The sequence below is a fragment of the Eumetopias jubatus genome, unplaced genomic scaffold (assembly GCF_037043125.1).
Source record: "Eumetopias jubatus isolate StellerSeaLion01/CBP00866 unplaced genomic scaffold, mEumJub1_p1.0 scaffold_16, whole genome shotgun sequence".
Lineage (NCBI taxonomy): Eukaryota > Metazoa > Chordata > Mammalia > Carnivora > Otariidae > Eumetopias > Eumetopias jubatus.
In genome coordinates, this window is record NW_028274822.1 from 87,927,511 (window position 1) to 87,939,929 (window position 12,419).

At 49.6% G+C, this 12,419-nt stretch overlaps 1 protein-coding gene across 1 annotated transcript in view; it reads left to right on the forward strand.

Annotated features, from left to right (window-relative positions):
• Window positions 1-12,419, forward strand: part of DNAH10 (dynein axonemal heavy chain 10) — a 129,792-nt gene that overhangs the window by 80,215 nt on the left and 37,158 nt on the right. The window contains exons 44-51 of the mRNA XM_088019638.1: window positions 2,397-2,516; window positions 3,463-3,608; window positions 6,031-6,183; window positions 7,146-7,406; window positions 9,153-9,325; window positions 10,348-10,441; window positions 10,733-10,900; window positions 11,474-11,662. Coding sequence (XP_087875764.1) covers window positions 2,397-2,516; window positions 3,463-3,608; window positions 6,031-6,183; window positions 7,146-7,406; window positions 9,153-9,325; window positions 10,348-10,441; window positions 10,733-10,900; window positions 11,474-11,662 — 1,304 coding nt within the window. The remainder of the gene's footprint in view (window positions 1-2,396; window positions 2,517-3,462; window positions 3,609-6,030; window positions 6,184-7,145; window positions 7,407-9,152; window positions 9,326-10,347; window positions 10,442-10,732; window positions 10,901-11,473; window positions 11,663-12,419) is intronic.

Sequence of the window (12,419 nt, forward strand, 5' to 3'; positions counted from 1 at the left end):
TCCCCGCTCTCTTCGGTGGCAGTTTGCTCATACTTTCCCAGCTCGGCAAGCTTCCTTTGGGTGAGTGCTTCCCAACTCTGCACGCCACGCTGGCTTCGTGTGGCTGTCATCAGCGACCCCCTCACTCGGGGGCCCTAGTGTGCTCTTGTTTTGGGGACCTGAGTGGCCCTGTGGATACCTCATTTCCAGATGCCTTCTGCCCTCAACCCCAGCAATGGGTCCCCTGACCTCATGCTAGCTCAAAACACCCGGCACTGTGTCTGAGTCATCTATGTGTATCGGCCTCCGTGACTCCAGCCATACCTGCCCGTCTGGGCTCACGGGGACTGCCACCCACCTCTCTCCTTGTCCCCTCTCTAGCCCAACCCTGGGCTCCTTTTCTCTTCGCGTCCTTCGCTGTTGGTCTGTCACCCACCCTCTCTTGTCCCAACCTCTGGCCCCCTTGCCGTGTTGTCCTTTCTTAAATCCCCGTGAAGAGCCCTGAATCTGTCTTCTGTGCGTCTCCAGGGCTGAGTGACACAGAAAACCACGAATTCAGACTGCTGCCTCTGTAAATGGAGTCTCGGCCTTGAACTCTCCCGTCCTCACGGGTGGCGTCCCTTTCTTCTCCCCAGACCTCCACCTGACCCTCTCCCCTCGCTCTGCAGAAGATCGTTCTTGCTTCCACAGGAAAAATGGAAGGCATCAGATTCCCGCAGACTTGTTCCGCTCCCCGTCTCCCTGCTCAGGGAGGAGGTGCTCCCGGCCACAGAGGCTGCCCTGCGCTTTGGGGCTTGCCCGCCCCCCGCTCAGCGGCCCGCTTCCTCGCTGGGCTCCTCTCGAGCAGTCTCTCCCGTCTCTCCCCTACTGACCCCATCCCAGCTGCTCCTGGACCTGCTCGGGTGACACCTTCCTAATCCTGTCTCCTTCTAGAGACGTCTCTCTGCCTCTTTCCTTTTAAGGCCATGCATCCTTCCAAGGCTGGCTGCAGGCTCTGACCTCTCATCTGCCTGGCTTCTCAACCCACAGCCACCACCTCCTCGCCCCTCGGCTGAAATGTGCTTCCCGCGAGCACCCTCCCCGCCGCCCGCCGCCGGAGCCCGTGGGCCTCTTGTCTTCGCCGTCCTGACCTCGCCCCAGCGGCCGGCGCGGCTGGCCATGCCCTGCCGGCCACTCCTGCCCGTCTCCTTCCTCCGCCCCTTCCTCACACTGGGGCTCAGTCCCCCAGCCTCCTTTTGTGCTTCGTGTCCTCCCGGTCCTCCCGGAGTGCTGGCCGTGTGCCCATAGCTTCTGAGGCCGGCATCCTTCCCTTCTGTGCCTCCTCCTGGCTCCCTAGCTCGGTTCTGTTGAAATCTGTCTGTCTATCATCATCATCTCTCTATCAATCACATGTCTGCCTGCCTTGCACACTGGTGACCTTGACACTTTCTCCCCCCCAACCTGTCATTTCCGCCTGTCACCCTCACCCCTGCCATCTCTTGTGAACTGCTCCTGTCACCTGTGCCCCGGGCAAGGCAGGGGCCTCACGAACAGATCTCCCAGTCTCTCCTTGCCTCCTCCAGATATGTTTCCCTCTACAGTCCTACTGGTCATTGCATATGCAGATCTGACCACTTCCTCCGCTGGAGGCTAATGTCAGTGGCTCCCCAGTACCCACAGGGTGCAGAACCAGCATCTGGAATGGTCGGCCGGGCTCTTCATGCAACAGCCCCGTGGCCCTTCTAGCTTGACCTCGCCTGCTTCCTCTTGCACTACCCACTCACTCCTTTCTGTTCCTCCAGCCGCCAGCCATGCTCTCTTCTCCCTCTGACGGAGCCTCCCGGTGGCCCCCAGTGCTCTTGGTTCAGGACTGCCCACCTTTCAGGTCTCAGATCAGACGGCATTTCCTTTGGGAAAGGTTCCTCCCAGTGCTGGCTGCCAGAGTTGGCATTGCTGGGGGCTACGGGGGGCAGTCTGGGAGGAGGTGCCCGAGGGAGCTTTCCTTAGAGCTGAGTTTGCGGAGCACCCCTGTGAGTGGCGTTCAGGTACAGAGGGGTGTGTGCTCTGGGGAGGCCCAGGGCGCCCCACGCTCCCTGTGGCACCCGGTGCTTCTCAGACCTCTCCCCTGCCCCTTCCTGGTTAGACGCCTTCACGGGGTGCCCGTGGCACCTGGGCTTGCCCTGTAGCAGAATGTAGCACCCACCCCGGCCCACCAGCACCTGTCAGCCTAGGCACCAGGCCTGTCCGCCTCTCTCTCGTGTTCTCAGGGAAGGGACTCAGCGGCTCTCTGCCCAGTGGACGGGAGCGTTCGTTGGGATACTCAGTTAAGTTGCCGTCCAGGGCACAAGGAGCATTAGTTCAACTCTAGCATGTGCCAGAGCTGATTCTGAAGTTCCAGGTCTAGGACTGAAGTGAAATCAGGCCACTGTTTACCGCAGGTCACCTCCCAACCTTGTATGACTTTCATTTTGATTCCACGCGGAAGAAGTGGATACCGTGGAATCAATTAGTTCCTGACTATGTGCACAGCCCCAAGAGGAAGTTTATCGACATCCTGGGTAAGTGAGAGGCAAACCCCATTCTTGGTTTAACAGCGTGGGGCTCTCGTTCCGTGAGGCAGGAGCACGGGTCCGGTGGCCTCCGTGGCTGGCACTCCCAAGGCCCACCCAGTGTGCAGGCTGGGCCAAGAAGGTGGCGCGCTTGGTTCCATTTCTGTGCCGCTGGTGCTGAGCATCCGCAGACGTCGGTGACTCTCAGCTGTCACCTGGCAGGTGGGGTGGTGGGCTGGACGGGCGGCTCCGTGTCCCCTCGTGTCCCTGGACGGCTGGCTGGCCCCAGAAGGAATGAAGGGCGAGAGAAAGAGGAACGAGCAAGACAGCGTGCTGTGAAAGGCGCTGCCCCTCAGGGTTGCGTGCCATGGACATTTCTGTGTCGAGCTGTATTTTGAATGCGCCCCTCTGGCTGTTTAGGTAATAGTGGCTGATAGAGGGAGACGTACCCAGTTCCTCAGGAACCGGTCAGGATTAAAAACGACCAGTGTGTAGGACTGAGCCAGACCAGGCTTTGTGGCTCCATATTCTCTCTTTGGAGCAAGTCGTTGGTCAGGAAACCAGGTCCTGCAGAGAGGTGACTGACGTAAGCCACGGAGATGCTAAGTTTTTAATATCCTGATATCCAGCAGAACTGGATATCAAAAACCCGTTTGGGTGTTCTAAATCTGGCCTGTGGCAGGGATGGGAATGTGTCCAACTCACCAAACTAGACCCTTGACATGGTGGATTTCGTGGTATGTAGGTTATATCTCCGTAAAGCTATTAAAAATAAACGGTTGGGGTGAGGAGGTTCTCCTAAGCAGATCGCACCCACCCGTGTGTTTTCAAGGTCACGCCTTGGGTTTTCGCTGATGCTTTTTATGGGTTGTTTGGGATTCCGTGGAGCTCCGTGTTGCCACCTGCTCACCCTCTGGCATTCCCGGGATGCTCCCATGCCTAACGTGTTCCTTAGTTCATACAGTGGATACAACACGCATGACGTGGATGCTGGAACAAATGGTCAAGATCAAGCAGCCTGTTATTTTGGTCGGTGAATCTGGCACCTCCAAGACAGCCACTACCCAGAACTTCCTCAAAAATTTGAATGAAGAGATCAACGTAAGTCACTGTACTCATTCGTTACCTACGGCTGCGTAACAAACCACCCCAACGCGTAGCAACTCAGTGCAACCGACGCTCCGTATCTCACCGTTTCTGTGGGTCAGGAATCTGGGAGTGGCTCCGCTGGGTGGTTTGAGCTCAGGCTCTCCGCTGAGATCACAGGCCAGCAGTTGGCCGGGGTATAGTCCTCTGAAGGCCTGACGGGGGCCGGAGGGCCCTCTTCCAAGATGGCAGGCGTCAGTTTCCCCACTGTGTAGACTTCTCCAAGGGCTGCTGGATGGTCTCTTGATGGGGCCGCTGGCTTCTGCCAGAGCCAGTGTCCAAGATGGATGGCAAATCAGATACTACACTGCCTTTGATGATCTAGGAAATCACCTACCTTCACTTCTGCCACCTTCTGTGGGTCACACAGAGATCACCGTGAATCACCTTGATAGAGTGTGGGAGGGGCCTACGCAGGTGACCACCTGGAGGTGAGGATGAGCAGGGGTTTATCTGAGAGGCTGGCCGTCGCATTACTCATCACTGTTTTGTGGTTTTGGACTTCCTCCAGCCCTGTGTTAAACGTGGGAGGGTCTGATCTGTGTCAGTGCCACGGGGGCAGACAACAGCCAACCTGAGTCAGATCTGGAGGGACTCATGGTCAGTGGGGGAGACAGACTCGAAAAAGAACCCCTGAAACATGAGCATGCAGAATGTGCCAGGGCACCACCAAACATTAGGAACAAGGACGTTAGTTTTCCTTTCTAGACTCAGAGTTGCCCTACATGGGCCGCCTGCTCATCATTTCAACTGCCCTGGCTTTAAACAATTTTTATTTAGTGTTTTAATAACTGAGGGAAGACTCTCTCTCCTCCAAAAAGCTGCCTGTGAGTTTCGAGATATCCAGCTCATATGTACTTGCCAGATCCACTCTGACTCAGGTTTTTGTTAATATCCACTCATCATTTCAGTTTCCAGTTCCTGTCTTGGCCTTCTGGAACCTCCAAGGGGAGCAAAGTTTCCTGCAGCTTTCCTCCCTGACTCTCTTGCTTAGGCTTGTTCCCAGGAAGCCAGAGGGCCCCCTGGGGCAGGGAGTGGGCAGCTGGGCTTTGCGCGATGGGCGTCATGTGAGTGATGTGGGCAGGACTAGGTGGGCCTGCCTGTAAGTGTTCAAGCCCACTCATATACCGGCGCATGAAAACATGGTTTACTTAGCTCTCAGGATGTCATTGTGGAGGGCACAGACGGGAGGTTTCCAGCCCGAGGGACCTGCACGTTTGTGGAGTCAGGCAAACAGTAGTGACATTCAGAAACCCCCACCATGATGCCCTTTCCCCTGGGATTCAGCAGCCAATGCTTCTTGGCCCAACAGGCACATCTGATCACATTCATTATAACGAGATGCACATTCGCCTTTGCCACATTCAGCTCCTGTGCACCTGCACCTGTGGGCCCCTTGGAGGGCAGGGTGATCTACAGCAGTGGTTCTCAAAGGGTAGTCCCTAGTTCAGGAGTATTGCTGAAAACTTGCTTACACTGTCCTAGACCTATTGAATTGGAAACTCTGAGGATGGGGCCCTTGGGGCTGTGTGGCATCAAGCCCTCCAGGTGACTTGGGGGCATAATTAAGTCTGAGAACCACTGACCAGTGAACTCTCACTAACTGCTCTAAGAAGAACAGTGAGAGGCCTGGATACGTCCCGTGCGTGAGGATGTGCACTCCACACAGGGAGCCGGGCCTCCCTCACCTTTCTCTCAGCAGCTAGTTCCAAAGATGCTCTCTTGGACCTATTTATTAAGATGCAGCAGGCACGCTAGTCACTTACGGTTGAATATTACTTTGTCATATCGCAAACACCTCTGTGGATTTCATCTCCTGTGACTAAATCACCCTATGAAGTAGTCTAAGTAGATGCTTTATAATCGTCTTAGATGAGAAAAACGAAGCTCTAGAAGGTTGAACCTCTCTTTGGATGTCCCCTGGCCAGAACTGGGCAGAACTAAGACCCCCCCTACCCAGTCCCCATTGTGCCCAAGGCCCATGTGCCACAGCTCATTATTGCCCCGTATCACCTGCCAAAAGGAAAGAATGGAGGACAGACACACGTTGGGTTATAAAAAAGTTCAGATACCGGGGCGCCTGGGTGGCTCAGTCGTTGAGTGTCTGCCTTCGGCTCAGGTCACAATTCCAGGGTCCTGGGATCGAGCCCTGCATCGGGGCTCCCTGCTCAGCGGGAAGCCTGCTTCTCCCTCTCCCGCTCCCTCTGCTTGTGTTCCCTCTCTCGCTGTGTCTCTCTCTCTCAAATAAATAAATGAAATCTTTAAAAAGTTCAGATACCAGTGAATTTGCAAAATCGATGGTAGCTCATGGTCCAGCATCTCCCTCTGGTACTGTGAAGAAACGACCACCCTCTGGAATGATCCTTCTCTGTTGCAGATTGTGTTAATGGTCAACTTCTCCTCCCGCACCACATCAATGGATATCCAAAGAAATTTGGAAGCAAATGTGGAAAAACGAACCAAAGACATGTATGGCCCACCCATGGGAAAACGCCTCCTGGTGTTCATGGACGACATGAATATGCCAAAGGTAGCATTAGGTTGCGGAGCAGGGAGCGGTGGCCAAGGCTGTGTTCTTGTGTTTGTGTTGCTGCGTATGTGTATGGAGTCTAGGAGTGTGAGAACACGTGTCTTCATTCTTCGTAACACCTGCAGGGTGCTGGTTATGGGGAGCCAGCTTAGGAGACAATGTTACTGGAATGCTCTTCTTACCCAGAGGGACTTTTGCCTACTGATGGCTTTCCTGGCTTTCTTAAAGGAATAAAGCAAGCAGCAGGCAGCCTCCAAACTCTTTACAGCATGTGTTTTGAGTAAGTGATTTCCCAGTGAGCTTAGATGATAATATTGTTCTCAGTCCCATATACTTGGGAAGCATACGGCAGACACTTCCCAAGGATTCCTCTGGAGTTACCAAGGAAGAGAAACTTCAGCATGCATGAGGAGAGTGTTTCTGGGGCCAGAGCCTGAGTGGTGTGAAGCTTTCTTAGTACTGAAATTTAAGTTTATGTAATTCCTGCAGAACCATGTTTTTATCCTCTGAAAATCTATCTTCCACATAGACTGTGTGCAGAGCCGGGATCCATCCATCCATCCATGCAACCATCCATTTATCCATTCATCTATCCACACACTCATCCATCTGTTTGTGCATCTGTTCATCCATCCATGCACGGCACCCGTACACCCTTTTATCCATCCATGCATACATCCAATTAACATATATTTATTGAGCACCTCTTCTGGGTCTGGTGCTGAGCAGTGATGAACAAAACATAAGTAGTCCCTGCTCTCATGGAGCTTATGAGACAGATTTTAAAAAATTACAAATGAATATATAGTCGCAAACCTTGAGAAGCCCTGTGGAATGAAAACCACGGTGCTCAGAGAGAGGAAGAGAAGAGACAAGAATTAGTTTAGATGGTCAGCAAAGGCATCCCTGAGTTCTGCTTTACGGTACTACTGTTATCTCTTTTCTTTAAAAACTAAATCAAGGTGGATGAATATGGTACACAGCAGCCAATCGCGTTGCTGAAGCTGCTGTTGGAAAAAGGCTACTTATATGACCGCGGGAAGGAGCTGAACTGTAAAAGCATTCGGGACCTTGGCTTTATCGCTGCGATGGGAATAGCTGGAGGAGGCCGCAATGAAGTTGATCCGAGATTTACTTCACTGTTCAATGTCTTCAATGTACCATTTCCTTCAGAGGAGTCTTTGCATTTAATCTATTCCTCCATCCTGAAAGGCCATACCTCGGTAACTTGCTTTTAGTTAGCTGTCTCAACTAGAGGGCCTTGTGTTGGGGAGAAGTGTATGCATGGTCGACTTAGGCATTAGGCACAGCAGGCACAAGGCCCACGGTCCTTTTGGGGGGGGGGGCATGAAAATGTTCTGATTTCTTTCAAAACCAGAAGAAAAAAATGAATATAGTCCAGCCTGGATTATATTCATCTTTATACCAGTACAGTCATAAAAAATAAAGTAACGTATTTTGATGGTGGAAGAGGCCCAGAAGGCAAGAGTGTCTTGGGTCCACAGAAGTCATGATGTGGCCCTGAGTTGCATGTGCCACACTGAGTTGCAGCAGTGACTCAATCAGACCGCATTCTGCTCCCTGGGCACGTTCCTTGAGCTCTCCTAGAACTCGTTCTCATCTGGAACAGGGATAATGATGGTATCCACCTCACTGAGTTTCTGGGAGCGTGAAAGGAGAAAAATGCACGTGGAATGTGTGGTACAGTGTCTGGGACACAGCAGATACTCATTAGATACTAGTTACTGCTCTCGTGATGATGATTTAACTTGGCTGCCTCCGCCTGCAAAATGGAACCCATTCATTTAAATGGTGACCTTTTGGCCCTGGCATCCTCTCCTGTAGTGAGGTCAGTGCACACAGAGTCTTCAGGGCCAGGAAAGAGAAAGGCATGGAATGGCGAGGTGTGATCCGTGGGAACTGTGGGCACCCGGCATGTTCATGCCTTACCTCAAACTATTCACTTTCAAAACTGGGAGGGCTGCACTAGTCAAATCAAACGCAAACCAAAGACTGCTTTGGGTTTTGGTTTCACATCATGTTGACTTGCCAGTTAACGTGAAAATCTAGGGAAACAGGGCAAATCAGACGGTAAGTTTCTTTGACCTTTTAATTTTTTTCTTATTTCCTTTTTTTTTTTTTTAAGAGAGCGAGAGAAGAATGGGGGGTGGTGGGAGGGGCAGAGGGAGAGAGAATCTTAAGGGGGCTCCATGCTCAGTGCAGAGCCTGATGCAGGGCTTGATTTCACGACCCTGAGATCATGAACTGAGCCGAAATCAAGAGTTGGATGCTCAACCAACTGAGCCACCGAGGCGCCCCTACATATCTCCTCTTTAAAAATTATGGTAAAATTCACATGGTGTAGAATTAGTTATTTTAACCATTTTAAAGTATACAGTTTGGGGCGCCTGGGTGGCTCAGTCATTAAGCGTCTGCCTTCGGCTCAGATCATGATCCTGGGGTCCTGGGATCAAGCCCCGCATCGGGCTCCCTGCTCCGCGGGAAGCCTGCTTCTCCCTCTCCCACTCCCCCTGCTTGTGTTCCCTCTCTCGCTGTGTCTCTCTCTGTCAAATAAATAAATAAAATCTTAAAAAAAATAAAGTACACAGTTTATTGGTATTGAGTACATTCACAATATTGTACAACCTTCACCACTATCTAATTCCAAAATATCTTTGTCACCCCCCAAAAGCGGTCACAGTATCCCATCTTTCAGCCCCTGGCAATTGCTAATCTGCATTCTGTCTCTATGGATTTCCCTCTTCTGGACATTTCATATAAATGAAATCATACACTATGTGGTCTTCTGTGACTGGCCTCTTTCATTAGCCTTATGTTTTCAAGGTTCATCCATGTGGTAGTGTATGTGTTAATACTTTGCTCCTTGATATGGCCAAATAATATGCTGCTGTATGGATAGATCACATTGGCTTATCCATTCATCCATTGATAGACACTTCATTTTTTAGGTGTTTTATGAAAGCATCATGGCTGTGAGTGACAAGCTGACTTTCTGCACACTGGCGCTTTACAAAACCATTGTGCAGGACCTGCCTCCCACCCCATCCAAGTTCCATTACATCTTTAATCTTCGGGATCTCTCGAGAGTTTTTAATGGTCTTGTCCTCACGAATCCAGAGCGGTGAGTTTGTTTTGTCTCACTAACATGTGGCCCATTGGTATGATGATGCTTTTTCTTACTCTTTTATGACAGAGGACTTGTCAATGAACTCGATGAATCAATGTATCACTTATTCACCCACTTCTCGTTTATGTTAAATGAAGAAAAGAGTTAAATGCATGGTTAAGGCCTGATGACTTGTAAGCCCTTGACTTGAAGACAGGTGGAATCCAGAAAGGCAGATGTATGGACACGTGGACAGGTGGATTTAGCCCCTCAGTGGGACTGCTCTACTAATCATTTGTTCCTAGTTCTAAAGTTGCCTTTTGTTCAGGCAACTGAAGTGTTTGCAGTTGCTGACTGGTTACATTACGTGTGTCTTTGGGAGAAGTAAGCACAGAGGACAGAAAGGATTTAAGTCTGGGTATAGACATTTTCTTGTTAAAGCTGGACTTGTGTATTTATGTTAATGTATACTTTATGTGGATTTGCAAGCATAGTCCGATTTTTGTGGATTCACGTTGAGTCCACAAAATTTTGAAAAGTGAGTTAGTTGAGGGCTTTCCACATACCCAGACTTATTCTCAGGTACCCTTGAAGGGTTTGGAATGATAGTTCAGGAGAAGACGGCTCCAGGTATGTAGCAGGGAGTGAGGGCTCTTTGTCAGAAACCAGAGAAAGTTCTAGAACTGGGGCCAGATGGAGTTGGTTCTTAAGCGGCCAGTGGCCTTGATGCTGATTTTAAAATTCATATATTACAGCAAGTAGGAGCCGTGTCAGGTATACATTTTATGTCACTTATGTCATTTACAGATAATGTTCTTTTTCTTCCCGACCAGAGGATAAATTGTAGATGATTTTATGGTCTTTACGCTTAATTTGTTAGTTTCCATTAAATTTCATTCATGTGCGAGGAGGGGGAGAAAAGGACTATAGAAAAGTCTTCCTTTTCTGTGCCCCGTGTATCCATCTGAAAATAGTAGCATGTGGCGCCTCTCTCTCCAGATGACTTTGAGACTGATTTTGCCCCTTCCATCATGTAGGTTCCAGACAGTGACCCAGATGGTGAGAGTCTGGAGAAACGAGTGTCTGAGGGTCTTCCATGACCGATTAATCAATGAAACAGACAAGCAGCTGGTCAGTACCTCAAAATAGACCAACAAATTCAACTCTGGGTGAAATAAACAAGTGTAGTAACCCCCCTCCCCCACGATGCATTTTTTTTTTTTTTTTTTTATAGTTCACCAATGGAGAAAAATATACTAACAACAGAAGTTGACCGATAAGGGAGGGTGGCTTATTAAGTGCCTTGTAGCACCTGGAAAAAAAGAATTATCTCAGATAATCTTAGCGTATGTTCTTTTTCTGACAAGTTTTAGCACATCTATGTTGTTGAGTCTGGGTCCTTAAGTGGTCTTCTGTCAAAAGGTGCAAGACCGCATAAGAGACTTAGTTACGGAACATTTTAACGACGATGTGGAGGTGGTGATGCGGGATCCCATCCTGTTTGGAGACTTCCGGATGGCCTTGCAGGAAGAGGAAACACGCATTTATGAAGACATCCAGGATTATGAGGCAGCCAAGGCTTTGTTTCAGGTGTGGATGGGGATGATCTTCTCCATGGGCTCACGCTTCCTGGGAGCGTTTCTCAGGGGAACCAAGCACTGCACGGGTGCTCAGGAGGTGGAGCTGAGAATACCCATGCCTCTGTCTCAAGATTCAGAATGTAGGCTTGTGTCCAGTCCGGTGATTACCACGTCCAGCGGTACACGGAATGGCCTGAGGAATGTGTTAAATGCACGGGCCCCTGGGCTCGCCATTCTGAATTTCCCTTCTTCAAGCCCATGAAGGGTCCCAGGGTTCCAATGCACAGCCAGGTTTGGGAACCACTCAGCTGACTCTCTGATAATCATTTTCATTTTAACTCATGACTTGAGCCCTACAATCAGCTTTGGCTTACTGCTGGCTGATCACAAACCAGCAGATCAGAACCTTAGCTGTGAACACTAGATTTAGTTCCGTAAACCCAGATGATTTAATTATTTCAACCACTATAGATTATTGAAAAGAAAATCAGTCCTCCGTTCTTAATTCCTCCTGGACAAAAGGAAATAGTCTGTCTCTTAAAATCCAGTGATACTTTTCAAAAAAATTTTTTTTTAAATTCAGGAAATTCTTGAGGAGTATAATGAAAGCAACACCAAAATGAACTTAGTTCTCTTTGATGATGCTCTGGAGCACCTAACCCGTGTGCATCGCATCATCCGGATGGACCGTGGCCATGCTCTGCTGGTTGGGGTTGGAGGCTCTGGGAAGCAGTCTCTCGCCAGGCTGGCCGCCTTCACAGCTGGCTGCGAGGTGAGTCAACCTCCTCTCCCAGAAATAAGTTTGTTAAACCAATTTCAGCTTTTGGTAGTTCATGCAAATACTGGAATAATCTATAACAGATCATAACATGATGTTTTTATGGAGTGTAGAGTTTTTTTTTTCTTGTTATTATTTTAACTGAATGTCCAAAGAATCTAACTTTTGTATTATCTTTGGAGTGGAGACTATGACAAATCAAATTTGAAAGTCAAACATGAGCAAGTCTTGTGGTTTCTCGTGTGTATTCATATGGAGGAGAGATTGGCCCAAACCTCCGTGGACCCAGCATTCGGGTCAGCAACTTGCTTCCTGGCCGTTGTATCTGCACGACCAGCCCACACAGTTCTGGGCCATTCTTAGAATCTCTTTAAAAAAACAAACAAACAAACAAACAAACCCCAAAGCAATAGCTTTATTGAGATATAATTCACTGGTCATACAGTTCACCCATGTGCAATTCAGGGCTTTTTGGTATATTCACAGATCCACACAACCATCGCCGTAGTGTATTTGAGGACATTTTTGTCACCCCCAAAAGACATCCCATGCGCCTTAGCTTTCTGCCCTTCACCCAGCCCTAAAAAAACACTCATCTACTTTCTGTCTGTAGACTTCCCTGTCCTGGACTCTCCTGTGAATAGAATCATAGAGGATGTGGTCTTTTGTGATAGCTTCTCTCACTTAGCGTAATGTTTTCAAGCTCCCTCCATAGAACAGTACTTCATTCCTCTTTATGGCCGAATTGTGT